At 37.7% G+C, this 12762-nt stretch overlaps 1 protein-coding gene across 1 annotated transcript in view; it reads left to right on the top strand.

Moving 5' to 3' along the window:
- Positions 1-12254, top strand: part of DERA (deoxyribose-phosphate aldolase) — a 105287-nt gene extending 93033 nt beyond the window's left edge. Inside the window, exons 7-9 of the mRNA XM_087442702.1 lie at positions 7187-7299; positions 11081-11230; positions 11538-12254. Coding sequence (XP_087298828.1) covers positions 7187-7299; positions 11081-11230; positions 11538-11594 — 320 coding nt within the window. The 3' untranslated portion in view covers positions 11595-12254. The remainder of the gene's footprint in view (positions 1-7186; positions 7300-11080; positions 11231-11537) is intronic.
- Positions 12255-12762: the final 508 nt, after the last annotated feature.

The following is a 12762-nucleotide window of genomic DNA, read 5'->3' as shown; positions in this document are numbered from 1 at the left end:
AAAATACAACTTATTAAAATGTGTGGGATGCTGCCAAAGCAGTGGTTAGAGAGAAATTTATGTGATATCTATATCTATATCTATATATGTATATATATCTAAAATAAGAAAATAAGAATGATATAAAACCAGTAACCTCAGCTTCTACCTTAGAAAAGTAGAGAAAGAACAATTTAAGTATAGAGAAAGAACAATTTAAGCATAAAGGCAAGCAGAACAAAAGAAATAAAAATTAGAGCAGAAATCAGTGAAATTGGAAACAAAAGCAATAGAGAAAATTAAAAAACTCTAAAAGCTAGTTCTTTGAAGAAATCAATAAAATTGATAAACCTCAATTTTGTCAGACAGACTAACCAAGAATGAAAGAGAGGGAACATAAATTACTAATATCAGAAATAAAAGATGAGTGATCACTACTGGTCTTATGCACATTAAAATGATAATAAAGGAATACTATGAACAACTCTAGGCCCACAATTTGATAACTTAGATGAAATGGATCAATTCCTTGAAAGATATAAACAACTAAAACTCACACAAAAGGAAATAGTCTGAATAGGCTTATATCCATTAAAAAATTATTTTAATTTTAATTTATTTTATAAAATATTTTAATTATAGAATGTTGTGAAATAATCATTTTATTACTTATTTAATAATTTCATAAATTATTAAAGAAAAATAATTACAATGTTCCAAAAAGGAAATCACTAGCTCTAGATAATTTCACAGGTAAATTCTACCAAACATTTAAGAAATAATACCAGTTCTCTACAATCTCTCCCAGAAAATAGAAGCGAGAGCAGTCACTCTGTGAGACTATCATTACCCTAATACTAAAACCAGATAAAGATATTACAAGAAAGGAAAACTATAGATCAGTATCACTCATGAACGTAGATGCAAAAATCCTGAACAATATATCAGCAAAATGAGCCCAACAATGTATAAAAAGAATTTATACTATGACCAAGTAGGATTTACTCCAGATATGCAAGCCTGGTTCAATGTAATGTAATCCAGCATATCAGTAAGCCAAAAAGGAAAATCACATGATCATATCAGTTGATACAGATTAGGCATTTGACACATTCCAACACTTATTTGTAATAAAAACTCTCAGCAAAGTAGGAATAGAGGAGAATATCCTTAGTTGATAAAGAACATCTGTAAACAAACTTAAGCTAACATACTTATGATGAGAAACTGGATGCTTTTTCCCTAAGATCCACCTAAGAACAAGGAAGGAAGTTCTCTCTCACCACTCTTATTCAGTGATGTACTGTAAGTCCTAGCTGGTGCAATAAGACAAGAAAAGAAAAGAAAATGTATACAGATTGGGAAGTGTGGTAAGCTGATAAGGGCTCACAAAGGTATGTCTACCTCCTAATCCCCAGAACCTGCGAATATTACCTTATTTGGAAAAAAGGGTCTTTGTAGAGGTGGTTAAATTGAGGATCTTGTGATGAAGTGATTATTCTGGATTTTCCAAGTGGGCTCTAAATGTCATCACAAATGTCCTTAAAAAAGAGAAGCAGAGAAAGATTAAACTCACAGACAGAAGAGAAGCCTATATGAAGATGGAGACAGAGATTGGAGTGATGCAGCCAAGGAATGCTGGCGGCCATAAGAAGTTGGAAGAGGCAAGGAACAGATGCTTGCTAGAGTCTCCACAGAGAGTGTAGCCCTGCTGACACCTTGATTTTGGACTTCTGGCTTCCAAAACTGTGAGAAAATAAAATTCTGTTACTTTAAGCCACCAAGTTTGTTATATTTTGTTATAACAACCACAAGAAATTAATACCAGAAGAAAGATATGAAACTGTCTTTGTTCGTAGAGGACCTGATTATCTATGGAGAAAATCCCAAAAAACCAACAAACTCCTGAAACTACTAAGTGAGTTTACCCAGGTTGCATGATACAAGGTTAATAGACAAAAGTCTGTTTCTTTCCTATCTACCAGCAATGAACAATTGGAATTTGAAATTTTAAAAACTGCCATTTACAGTAGCAATCCATAAATGACATACTCAGGTGTAATCTAACAAAGGATCTATATGCACACCTATTACCTTGACTAAAATCCAGAAATTGACAACACAAATTGCTGGTGAGGATGTAGAGCAACGGGAACGCTCATTCATTGCTGTTGGAAATGTAGGATGGTACAGCTGCTTTGGAAGATAGTTTGGCAGTTTCTTTCAAGGCTAAACGTGGTGTTACCATATAGTCTAGCAATTGCCCTCCTAGGTATTTATCCAACTGATTTGAAAACTTATGTCTGCACAAAACCTGCATGTGAATGCTTATAGCAGCTTTATTCATAATCCCCAAAAACTGGAAGCAACCAAGATATCCTTTAATAGGTGAATGAATAAACAAATGTGGTATATCCATATAATGGAATATTATTCAGCTCTAAAAAGAAATGAAATGTACGTGAAAAGACATGAGTAAACCTTAAATGCATATTGCTAAGTGAGAGAAGCCAGTCTGAAAGGCTGTATGATTCCAATTATATGACATTCTGGAAAAGTCAAAAGTCTTGAGATAGTAAAAAGATCAGTGGTTGCCAGTGGGAGGAGGAGGTGAAAATGTGAAGCACAGGAGATTTTTTAGAGTGGTGAAAGTATTCTGTATGATACTGTAATGATGGACATGACACTGTACGCTTGTTAAAGCTACTAGAAGTTTCATAAAGAATGAACCTTAATGTATGTAAATGAAAAAAAATTATTTAGGAGGTCAGGGGATTCCAGGATAGAATGCAGACTGTGACCAAAGAATATAATTGTATTACATATGTATTAAACAACCTCACCGAAGGAGGTGGGAGAAAAAGGTGCTGATCTAAGTAACTTTATAAATGAGTGCAGTCTGTAAGCTGAAGGCAGAGACACTGCACATTAGCACTATACTCTAATTGGTAAAGTTGTTTCCAGTGGTGGAATGGTTAACAATTCTGCTATCACTATACATGGATACTGGATGTGAACAATTAAATAAATAGATGACAGATGGCAGGTGCCAGGTTTCTCACTGTTGGAGTGGGAGTTTACAGATAAGCAAAGGGAAGGGGCTAGAATGATCCGTGTGGTAATGAGTCAGAGTTGGAGACATCAATATAACTTGTGTTTAGTTTAATATAGATGTAGACAGTTACATATGGAATTATTGATAGATATGTGTATATAAGTGGGTTAGTATACACATATATATTTCCTTGCTCAGTCAGCTGAGAGGGCATAAAAGCAAGACCCTTACTGTAGCAATGAGTGCACCTAGCACCAAGGTCTTGGTTTCTAATACCATTCTCCAGTAAAAGCAACCAGGGTTCTTTGGAGAAATGGCTTATTCTAGGACTGCGCCAGAAAACATACAAGATGAGGCAGGAGCATTTGGTAATACCAGAAAGTAAGAGCTTAAAAAACAAAAAGTCCATGATGGGAGTATGTCAAAGGATAAGGAAGCAACTGAAAGAGTTCCCAATGGCCAAAGCTAGAACCATTTGAGCAACAAAATAAATAAAGTAATATTGGCTTATAAACCCAAGTATAAAATAAATGTCTTTGAGTCTGTACTGATATAAATAAATGGTTGTAAAGAAAGAAATGGACAAGAGATGACTCTCCCATGCAAAAAATTCCCAATAATTTATGTAGTTATTCCCCCCTGAAGGAGATGGATTATAACTCCCCCTTCCTTAAGTGAGGTTTACACACCCCATTCTTAAGTGTGGGATACACATAAGAACTTCTTTCCAAAGAGTACAGAATGGAAGAGAGGAAGAATGGAGTGACTTTATAGTGGAGAAATCTGGCAGACACCTCTGCCAAGTGCGGAGGTCAACCTCAACAGTGCTGTCACGTTGATAGTATGTACCCTTGATGTGATGTGATGAAAATGGTACTTCACCTCTATGGTCTTCCTCCCTAAAAACCCATAACCCCTGTTTAGTCATGTGAAGCATCAGACAAATCCCAATTGAGGGAAATTTTACAAAATACCTAACCAGTACTCCTCAAGACTGTTAAGGTCATCAAAATAAGGAAAGTCTAAGAAACTGTCACAGCTAAGAGGAGCCTTTGGAGACATGATAAATATATGGTAGTATCCTGGATGAGACTGGATTCTGAGTAAAACTAAGGAAATCTAAATAAAGTATGGATTTTGGTTAATAATAATATATCGATATCAGTTCATTAATTATAACAATGTACCATACTGATATAAGTTGTTAATAGTAGGGAACCCTGGGTGTGGGGTATATGGAAACTCTGTACTATCTTCACAATGTTTCATATAGCACCTGCCCTGAAACATGCTTATAATAGTCAAGAAAGGAGGATAGACAGACAAATAATGTGTAGGCCACTGTTACTACTCCCAGGCTGCTGTTGCTACCATGGTAAGTGTTCTGCTCTGCTCCTCCCAAATATATTAGGAGGAGAGTCTCCTCCCTTACCCTGCCTCTAGACTCTTCCAAGGGAGTTTGGCTCTTTTGGTTAACTTTAGGTGGTGTGATTTTTAAGTGACCATACCGTTTTTTTAGGCCTCCAGATGTGGTCTTTGTCTTTTATTTTAATCATCTTCTCTTCCAAGATGCTTAAAAGAATTTAGATAATATCCAGTGTTGTGCTCAAAAGCCTTCTAGTGAATCAGAAGACAGTGTCACATATTAGAAAACACATCTTGATCTCATTGTGAATCCTCTTGGGATATTCCCCTCACCTTCTTACATCTATTTGGAGGCTTGAATCTCTTCCCTTTGACTGTGTTTCTTCTGATGTTATGGGGGCCAGGCATTGACTCTGTGGTCACATTCATTCATTCATTCATTGATGAACTTAGCACATGCCCACCTCAGGGATGTTTCCTGCTTGTGATGCTCTTTTCACAGATTCTCTTCATTCAGTCTCTTAATTTCCCTTCTCAGAGATGCCTTTATAATGACTCTGTTTAAATATAGCTACCTCTCCCCAACTCCATCACTCTCTATCTCAGTACACTGTACTATTTTTCTTCATAGCACTTATCTCTACCTAACACTTATTATATGTTTATTAGTTTATTGTCTTTCTCTTCTAGAAAATCTGCTCACTTTGTTTTGTTTAGTGGTCTATTCTCAGCATGTAGAACAGAGTCTAGCATATAGTAAGTTCTCGCTAAGTATTTGTTGAGTGAATGCATGCATGATGGGTAGCCTCCATTTCTCCCAATGGACCTACAAACCCAAAGAAAAGAAGGCTTCCGACGACCTATTCTGATAGATGGGAATACCAGAATTCCTATGGTATTTTCACAGATGGCAACCCTACCTAGTTCCTTGCTCTGTTTATATTTGTATAACACATGAGGGTTTTCGAAATACTTTCACATAGATTGTCTCTTTTGATTCCTCGTATAACACTATGAAGCAATTAAGAATTTTCAGATGTATTATTCAAATGAGAAAGGTTAGGAGATGGAATTTGCAAGATAAATATCAGAGCCAGAGCTGGAAACCAGATCTCCTAGACTTCTAGCTCATCAAGTCATTACCCAGGATCTGTGTTCATCTTCACCTGCACCTAGGATGTATATGCTTTTGAGAGCAAGGACTTGAATTACTTGTTTATATATTTTCCACCGTGCCTCACACACGGTGTGCTTACTAAAGGTGTGTCGATTTGAGTCTTGATCCACAGAATGGTCGTGAAAGTATCTTTTCTGATTGAAACTAGAGAGGAAAGTTTTGGCCACTTCTTTCGTCCACTTCTATTAACTACCTTTTTGACGGACCTTGGGAGAATCTCTGAGCTTAGCGTTATGGATGGTTCCAAGATTCAGTGGGCTGAGGCTGTGACTTTGCATGGGAATCACCTAGCAACCTTGTTTAGATTCAGATTCAGATTCACTTGTCTTGTGTGGGGCCTGAGAGTCTGCATTTTTAACAAGCTCCCTGGTCTTGCCCATGCTGCTGGTCTGTCAGCCACACATTGAGTATTTCGGGGATAGGTAACCACATGAAAAATGGAGTCTTTGTTTGGCTATCTGACGGTGTGACCCTACATAAGTCTCATGGAGACGCTGTAGCGTATTGGTTAAGCTGTATTGCTTTGGTTAGAATTCTGCCTCTCCTGCTTATACACTGTGTGGCCTCAGTCAAATCACTTAACTTTTCTGTGCCTCAATTTCCTCTTTCAAAATGAGGATCACAGGGGCTGGCCCAGTGGCATAGTGGTTAAGTTTGTGTGCTCTGCTTCAGCGGCCAGGGGTCGCAGGTTCGGATGCCGGGCGAGGACCTGCACACCACTCATTAAGCCATGCTGTGGCAGGCGTCCCACATAAAACGGAGGAAGATGGACATGGATGTTAGCTCAGGGCCAATCTTCCTAAGCAAAAAGAGGAGGATTGGCCACAGATGTTAACTCAGGGCTGGTCTTCCTCGCCAAAAAAAAAAGAGGATCATATTAGTACTTAACTTGTACAGTTATTGTGAGAATTGACTGAGTTAATACTTGTAAAGCACCTAGAAGAGTGCACGGTGCGTAGTGAGTCTTAACTGTTATTATTTCTGTCTCCTTGTGCTATTCTGCTAAACTAGGCTTAAGATACATTTGAGAGACAGGAAGTTGTTTAAAATATTTGCAGGTTATGAAATAGCATGATGTCTTTCATGAAAATCTTAATCTGGTTGGAAGACATAGTACTTTCATTAACAAACAATGCAGTAGAAATCAGCTAATGGTGATTCTTCTTATGTTGTCACAGCTGTACTGTGTGCTTTCTATCCATCATAAGAAAATGAGGGGAAAATGAGTAGGCACTCCAGTTTTGTAGTAAAGCCTTATGATATAGGATATTAGGCACAGGGAATAAAATTGTTTTTATTCATCTCAGTTATGCATTAAATAAACCAACTTGATTTTAATTGGCGACATGGAACGTGGAGACAAGAGTCCCAGGGGTCAGTGAGATTCCCTTTGGTGCTTAATTTAATTCATCTTATAATAAAAGGGGGGAAAAAGTATGGACAGAATTATTTTAAAGAGTGATTTTGTTTTTAGTTTTTCAAATAATTAATGAAAAATAAAGTTGTGTTCCTCAGGGAAAAAATTTACACAACTCATTTCTGCCACTGACTCACAGAAGTAAAAAATAAGTTTTTTAATTAACATAGAGTTTTTCTTCCTTTTGTTTTAGGATCAGATTTTATTAAGACCTCTACTGGAAAAGAAACAGTAAATGCCACCTTCCCAGTAGCTATAGTAATGCTACGGGCCATTAGAGATTTCTTCTGGAAAACTGGAAACAAGGTATATTATTGCCAGCAAATCTTTCTTCAGAGGAAAGATTATGTTATTTATAATACTAGTTACAGCCTCGATAACTGTCTTCATATGCAAAAGGTGTGAATGAGTTACCTTTATTAAGATAAATGTTTAATTTACCTTTCATTACAAAAGAACACATTCACGGAGAAAAATGTGCGATTAACAGGAAGTGAGTGTGAGTAGGTGTGTGTGATCAAGATGTAAACTCACTTTATGTCCTTTTATTAACCGAAGACAATTTTATCACTGCCAAGAGATTCCTAAATGGGTTCTTTAACAAACTAATTCTGCTGCAACTCAGAGGCTTTCTGGTAAGGCGTTGGCCAGCAAAAACAGGTTAATGCAGAAATTAAACTTCCTTGAGGAGTGGAAAGAATTGCAGAGTAACATTTATTGAATGATAAGCTGTGGTGGTGATATGAAAAGTATGCAATATAATGGGAAATAATCTTTTCCTGTCATTACTGAAGGACACACATAAATTGGTTTTTCTGTTGGGAAACCCCCGGTCCAGAAAAACTTATTACTTTTAATAATATGAGGTGAAGAGAAAATTCTCGAGGAGATGAACTTATTAAACAAAATAATGAAATGCTGTGAAACAGCGGGGAAAAGGTAGCTAGACGTTATATAGCTCTTGAATTAAATATCCATTTTTGCGTTTTATGGCAGTTGGATGTGCTCTTTGGAAGACTGTTAAGCTGAGGAGGGTATATGCTAGCTTTTGTCAGCTTTTCGAAAAATAATACATATTTTTTGAAACATGAAGTTAAAAGCAAAAGTGCGTATGAGGTGTTTTTTAAAATGAGTTTGGATTTTCCTTTTCACGTCAAGTTGCTTGTTTAGCTACAAATTATCTCAAAGGATTTTTTTTTTTTACATCACTGGAGAGAAAGGTAATTTTTTTTTTAAGTGAGACTTACCCTTCCTCAGAAGGCATCTTTTAAAACCAATCTCTTGATTTCTGCTGAGTAGAACCCCAAAAAAGACCTTAAAACCTTTGCCAATTGGATGTGATGACTTTATATGTGACTGTGGCTTCAGTTTATTTTGGAATCGGAGACCTTTTTTAGAATATATTGGGTTTGAGAGGAAATAAACTCCTTCCAGAATTTTCTCCTTCAGAATAACTTCATGTCTTTAAAAAAGTACAAATAGGATAAATATCTACTGTGACCTACATATGAAAGTTGACACAACTTGAGTAACCTCTATTTGGTAGACTTTCTGCGGTGATCCAAATGAAAAATTTTGTAAGAAAAGCTGTAAAAATGAGAACTCTATCTTTGGGCCCCCCAGTTGAGACCACCACCATTCACTAGACCAGTGGTTCTTATTGTCAGCCAAAGAACATCCAACTAGATATGAAGCTTTTTTTGTGTGTGTGTGTGAGAAAGATTAGCCCTGAGGTAACATCCAATGCCAATCCTCCTCTTTTTTGCTGAGGAAGATTGGCCCTGGGCTAACATCCGTGCCCATCTTCCTCTGCTTTGTATGGGACGCCGCCACAGCATGGGTTGACAAGCGATGTGTTGGTGCACGCCGGGGATCCGAACCTGTGAACCCCGGGCTGCCACAGAGAAGCGCGCGCACCCAACCGCTTGCGCCACCAGGCCGGCCCCGATATCAAGCTTTTTATACTTATAGATACCTGGGCCTTCATCCTTGGCTGGATGTGGGGTGCTGGATCAGGGGTAGACCTCAGGAATCTATGTTTCATAAGCTCTGTAGTCAGGGTTAAAACTCGCCACTGGGGACCCAATCCTGTTTTATTCTCAGCAAACATTTATTGTCAATAACTATGCACCATGTTAACCTATGTTAAATGCCAGGGATACAAAAGTGAACAGGTCCTTTCGCAGGAGAGCCCTTAGACAACAAGCAAAGAATTTGAATAAAAATTATAAGTGCTCAGTGTTCTAGACCAGATTACAGAGGGAGGGTCACTTTGCTGTCTTTCAATACTTTCTTTTTAACGGTATTGACCCCTTAAACAAAGTTCATCCGAGTTATATTAAGAAATGGACAGGTACAAGTCAAATCATACTCATTTAATCACACAGTGAGGATTTGTGTATGTATCTGCAAATCAGATGCATCCTTTCGGGTTGTTGACAAGTTGCCTGGGCAGCCCTTAGACTGTAAAGTTTCTACATCATTGATTTAAGGGGTGTTTTAAAATGTGATGGGCCGCCTTCCAGACCATGATTAGTGTCACTCCTGAGCAGCAGAGGTTTAATATTTCATAACTGATTTCATTGCAGATTTGTGTTTTCCATATTCTCTCTTTTAAAAAAAAAATAGGATAAACTTAATGCTGGAACCTCTCTTTAGAAACACTGCCAGACTTGCTGACACAACTGAACTATATAGAAAAATCTGTATGTGTCACTGCCTAATTGACAGAAATGCTCCTATGATTAACATGTACACTAATATCAGCTAATTGATTTTTTGGGGCCTCTTCTCAATAAATAACCTCATCCTACTTACCTCCCCCACTCCCACCACCTCCCCTCACTTATACAGAGTCACTTGGGCTCCAGAGTAGTAGGCAGATAGGATTAGAATCCCAGGCTGCTCCGTGGCTGTGTGACGTTGTGTGATGGAGGCAGGGAAAATGGGAGACTTTTACTGATATTGCATGTGTGAGTTGATGAAGGTCTAAACTAAAACAGTAGAAGTGAGAGTAGAGAGGAAAGTTTGCGTATTGGGAGATATAGAAGTTAAGAAGGTAGGATTGGTAGGACTTGACTGTTGATCGATTGGGTGTGGTGTGGAAAATGGCGGAGTATAGGTTAACTATGAGGTTTCTAGCTTGGGTTGATAATGGGACCATTTGTATATTGTCTCCCTTCTCTAGCATTCTGTTAGCAATCACCCCCTGCTAGTGCTCTGAGTGGTCAGATCTGTGAGCTTTAGTACTTGGTCTGTGGGGTGTGTTTTTGATTGCTCCCATCTGTAGAATCTCTACTGGATAGTCAAGTTCTTGAGACAAGTAAATCCAAATCAGCAGGTTTTCCTGTATACAGAACACATGTATCCTTTTCTAATGGACTCAGGGCCATCATTTGTAAACATCAGATGTTGGCTGACTTGTGCTGTTTTATGGTTACCTTCAAAGATTACTGAAGTGTGAAGAGCCCCTACGCTGTCTCTTTCTGCTGTGCTGGTTTACCTGGTCTGGCTGCTTTATATAACTCTGTCTACTTACAACTTAGAAGAAAAGTCCCTGCAGTTTAGTTGATTATAACAACTGTCAACCCTTCTTGCTGACTGCTGCCAGTTTGGTTCGCATGGCCTCACCTCTTCTCCTCTTATTTTAAATACACCTATGTGTCTTCTGCCCCTCAAGATCAAGACTGAAGGGTGACTGTACAGGCTTACTTGTAGAAATGTAGAATGAGTGAGCCTTTGTGATATCTGTTTTCCTATTTATTGACCCTCTCTTGTTTGCCCCTGGTTCACAACTGTGCTCTAGATGGTTGAGGTTTATGACTTTCCAATAAGTGAAATGTTAATGAGGGTTATTAACGCTCATTAGTGTCTCCTCAGAAGCAGTGACATTCTTCCCATTAATCTTGAAAAGTCATTTAGTAGTGTGAATGGGCATGAGTCAGTGATCTAAGAAGCTCTTTTGCTGGATGAAGTGAAATAGACTTTAAAAAAGAGAGAGACTCGAGACCCTGTATTAATGCAGTGCCATTTTTTAAAGTAATCAAATAACAATAAACATTATTCTCTTTCCCACCTTCCCTTTTAGGTAGGCTTTAAACCAGCAGGAGGCATCCGCACTGCAAAGGATTCCCTTGCTTGGCTCTCTCTCATAAAGGAGGAGCTAGGAGATGAGTGGCTGAAACCAGAACTCTTTCGAATAGGTGCCAGCACTCTGCTTTCGGACATCGAGAGGCAGGTGAGTAAATAACCCATTGTCCTTGGAACAAATTGACAAGTATTTTTGAGAAGGAAATGAAAAGTCACCTTTTGGGCTATGAGACCTAGAGATGAAACTCATCTGATTGACCTCTCCATACCCAAACCTCTGCCATCTTCCAAGCAAACCTCCACCTGAAGTAGGTTGGATGGAGATTCTGTTGAAGCACATAGTAGTGGAGCTTTGTAATGAAATGTTAATTAAGAATTATTAATTATTATGTAATAGTATAATTGTTAATTGATATATATAATAATATAATAATTATTAATTATTTTCTCTGCAGATTTACCATCATGTGACTGGAAGATATGCAGCTTATCATGATCTTCCAATGTCTTAAATCAGCAACGAATTCTGGAAAAGTTTTTTACAACAACATTTAAAAATTATTTTCCACGTAATTGCTAAAATTATTTAATTAAAAAATGAAGTAATAGATAACTGACTTTTTTCCCTTAAAATTTCCATTGAATTTAATTCAAAGAGTGAAAGAAAAAAACAGCTCATCCATGCATGTTGCTTATTTCAGGCACATCTGAAATGGTCTTAATTCCTAGAAGATCTGCACTGTTAATTTTGTGAAGGTTTTCTCTTAAAAACTCTGAGTAAAATGTTAATGATAACTTTGATAACATTAAATAATAAGGGGAAAAAATGTTCAACTGCATAAGAAATGTGCTCTAGCCAAAGAAAATGCAGCATCCCTGATCTGCTGGCTGTACTGTAACTAGACTTCAGGAGTCCTGACTCGGCACTAATTTCCTGCCATGAAAAGCCATCTTTAATTTTTGCAAGTGATATGCTCTTTTATTAATTGTTTTGCTAATGAAATTTCTATCATTGTTGTTTAAAACTATGGATATCATAGAATTTTTTAAATAAAATAAATCCCTGTAGTTGTCTATTTTAAAAAAAGAAAACTTTAAATTGTAACAATACGTATTGAAAAATTAATCCACTAAACATATGAAGAGGTTTTATCAATGACTTTCTGAATCTCTCTCGTGGAGTCCTTGAGTATTTATTTCACGTAAAGCAGCTCGGTACATTATAGTGAATACAACTTATGTGTATATTCTGGAACTTTTAAGATTCTCTGGTATAGTGAATAAGAGAAAAACAGCAAACACTAATGTAGCACTTAATATGTGCTAAGTTCTTTACATATGTCAGTGCATTTAACCCTTATTTAATTCCCGTAACAGTAAGGTAAGTACAGGGAGGTTTTTTATCCTTACAACAGAAAGTACTGATATTATCCTTTTATACAGATAAGGAACTGAGGCACAGAGAGCTTAGGCAACTTGCCAACAGTCACAGACCTCAAAATTAGCCGAGTCAAGAATTAAGCGCACGGGCCGGCCTTGTGGCGTAGCAGTTAAGTGTGCGCGCTCTGCTGCTGGCGGCCCGGGTTCGGATCCTGGGTGCGCACCCAACGCACTGCTTGTCAGGCCATGCTGTGGTGGCGTCCCACATAAAGTGGAGGAAGACGGGCACGGATGTTAGCT

The sequence above is a fragment of the Ceratotherium simum genome, chromosome 17, assembly GCF_057802395.1.
Source record: "Ceratotherium simum simum isolate JZ-2026a chromosome 17, ASM5780239v1, whole genome shotgun sequence".
Taxonomy (NCBI): Eukaryota; Metazoa; Chordata; class Mammalia; order Perissodactyla; family Rhinocerotidae; genus Ceratotherium; species Ceratotherium simum.
The sequence above is the reverse complement of the archived record's forward strand: the minus strand, read 5'-3'. Positions and strand labels throughout refer to the sequence as shown.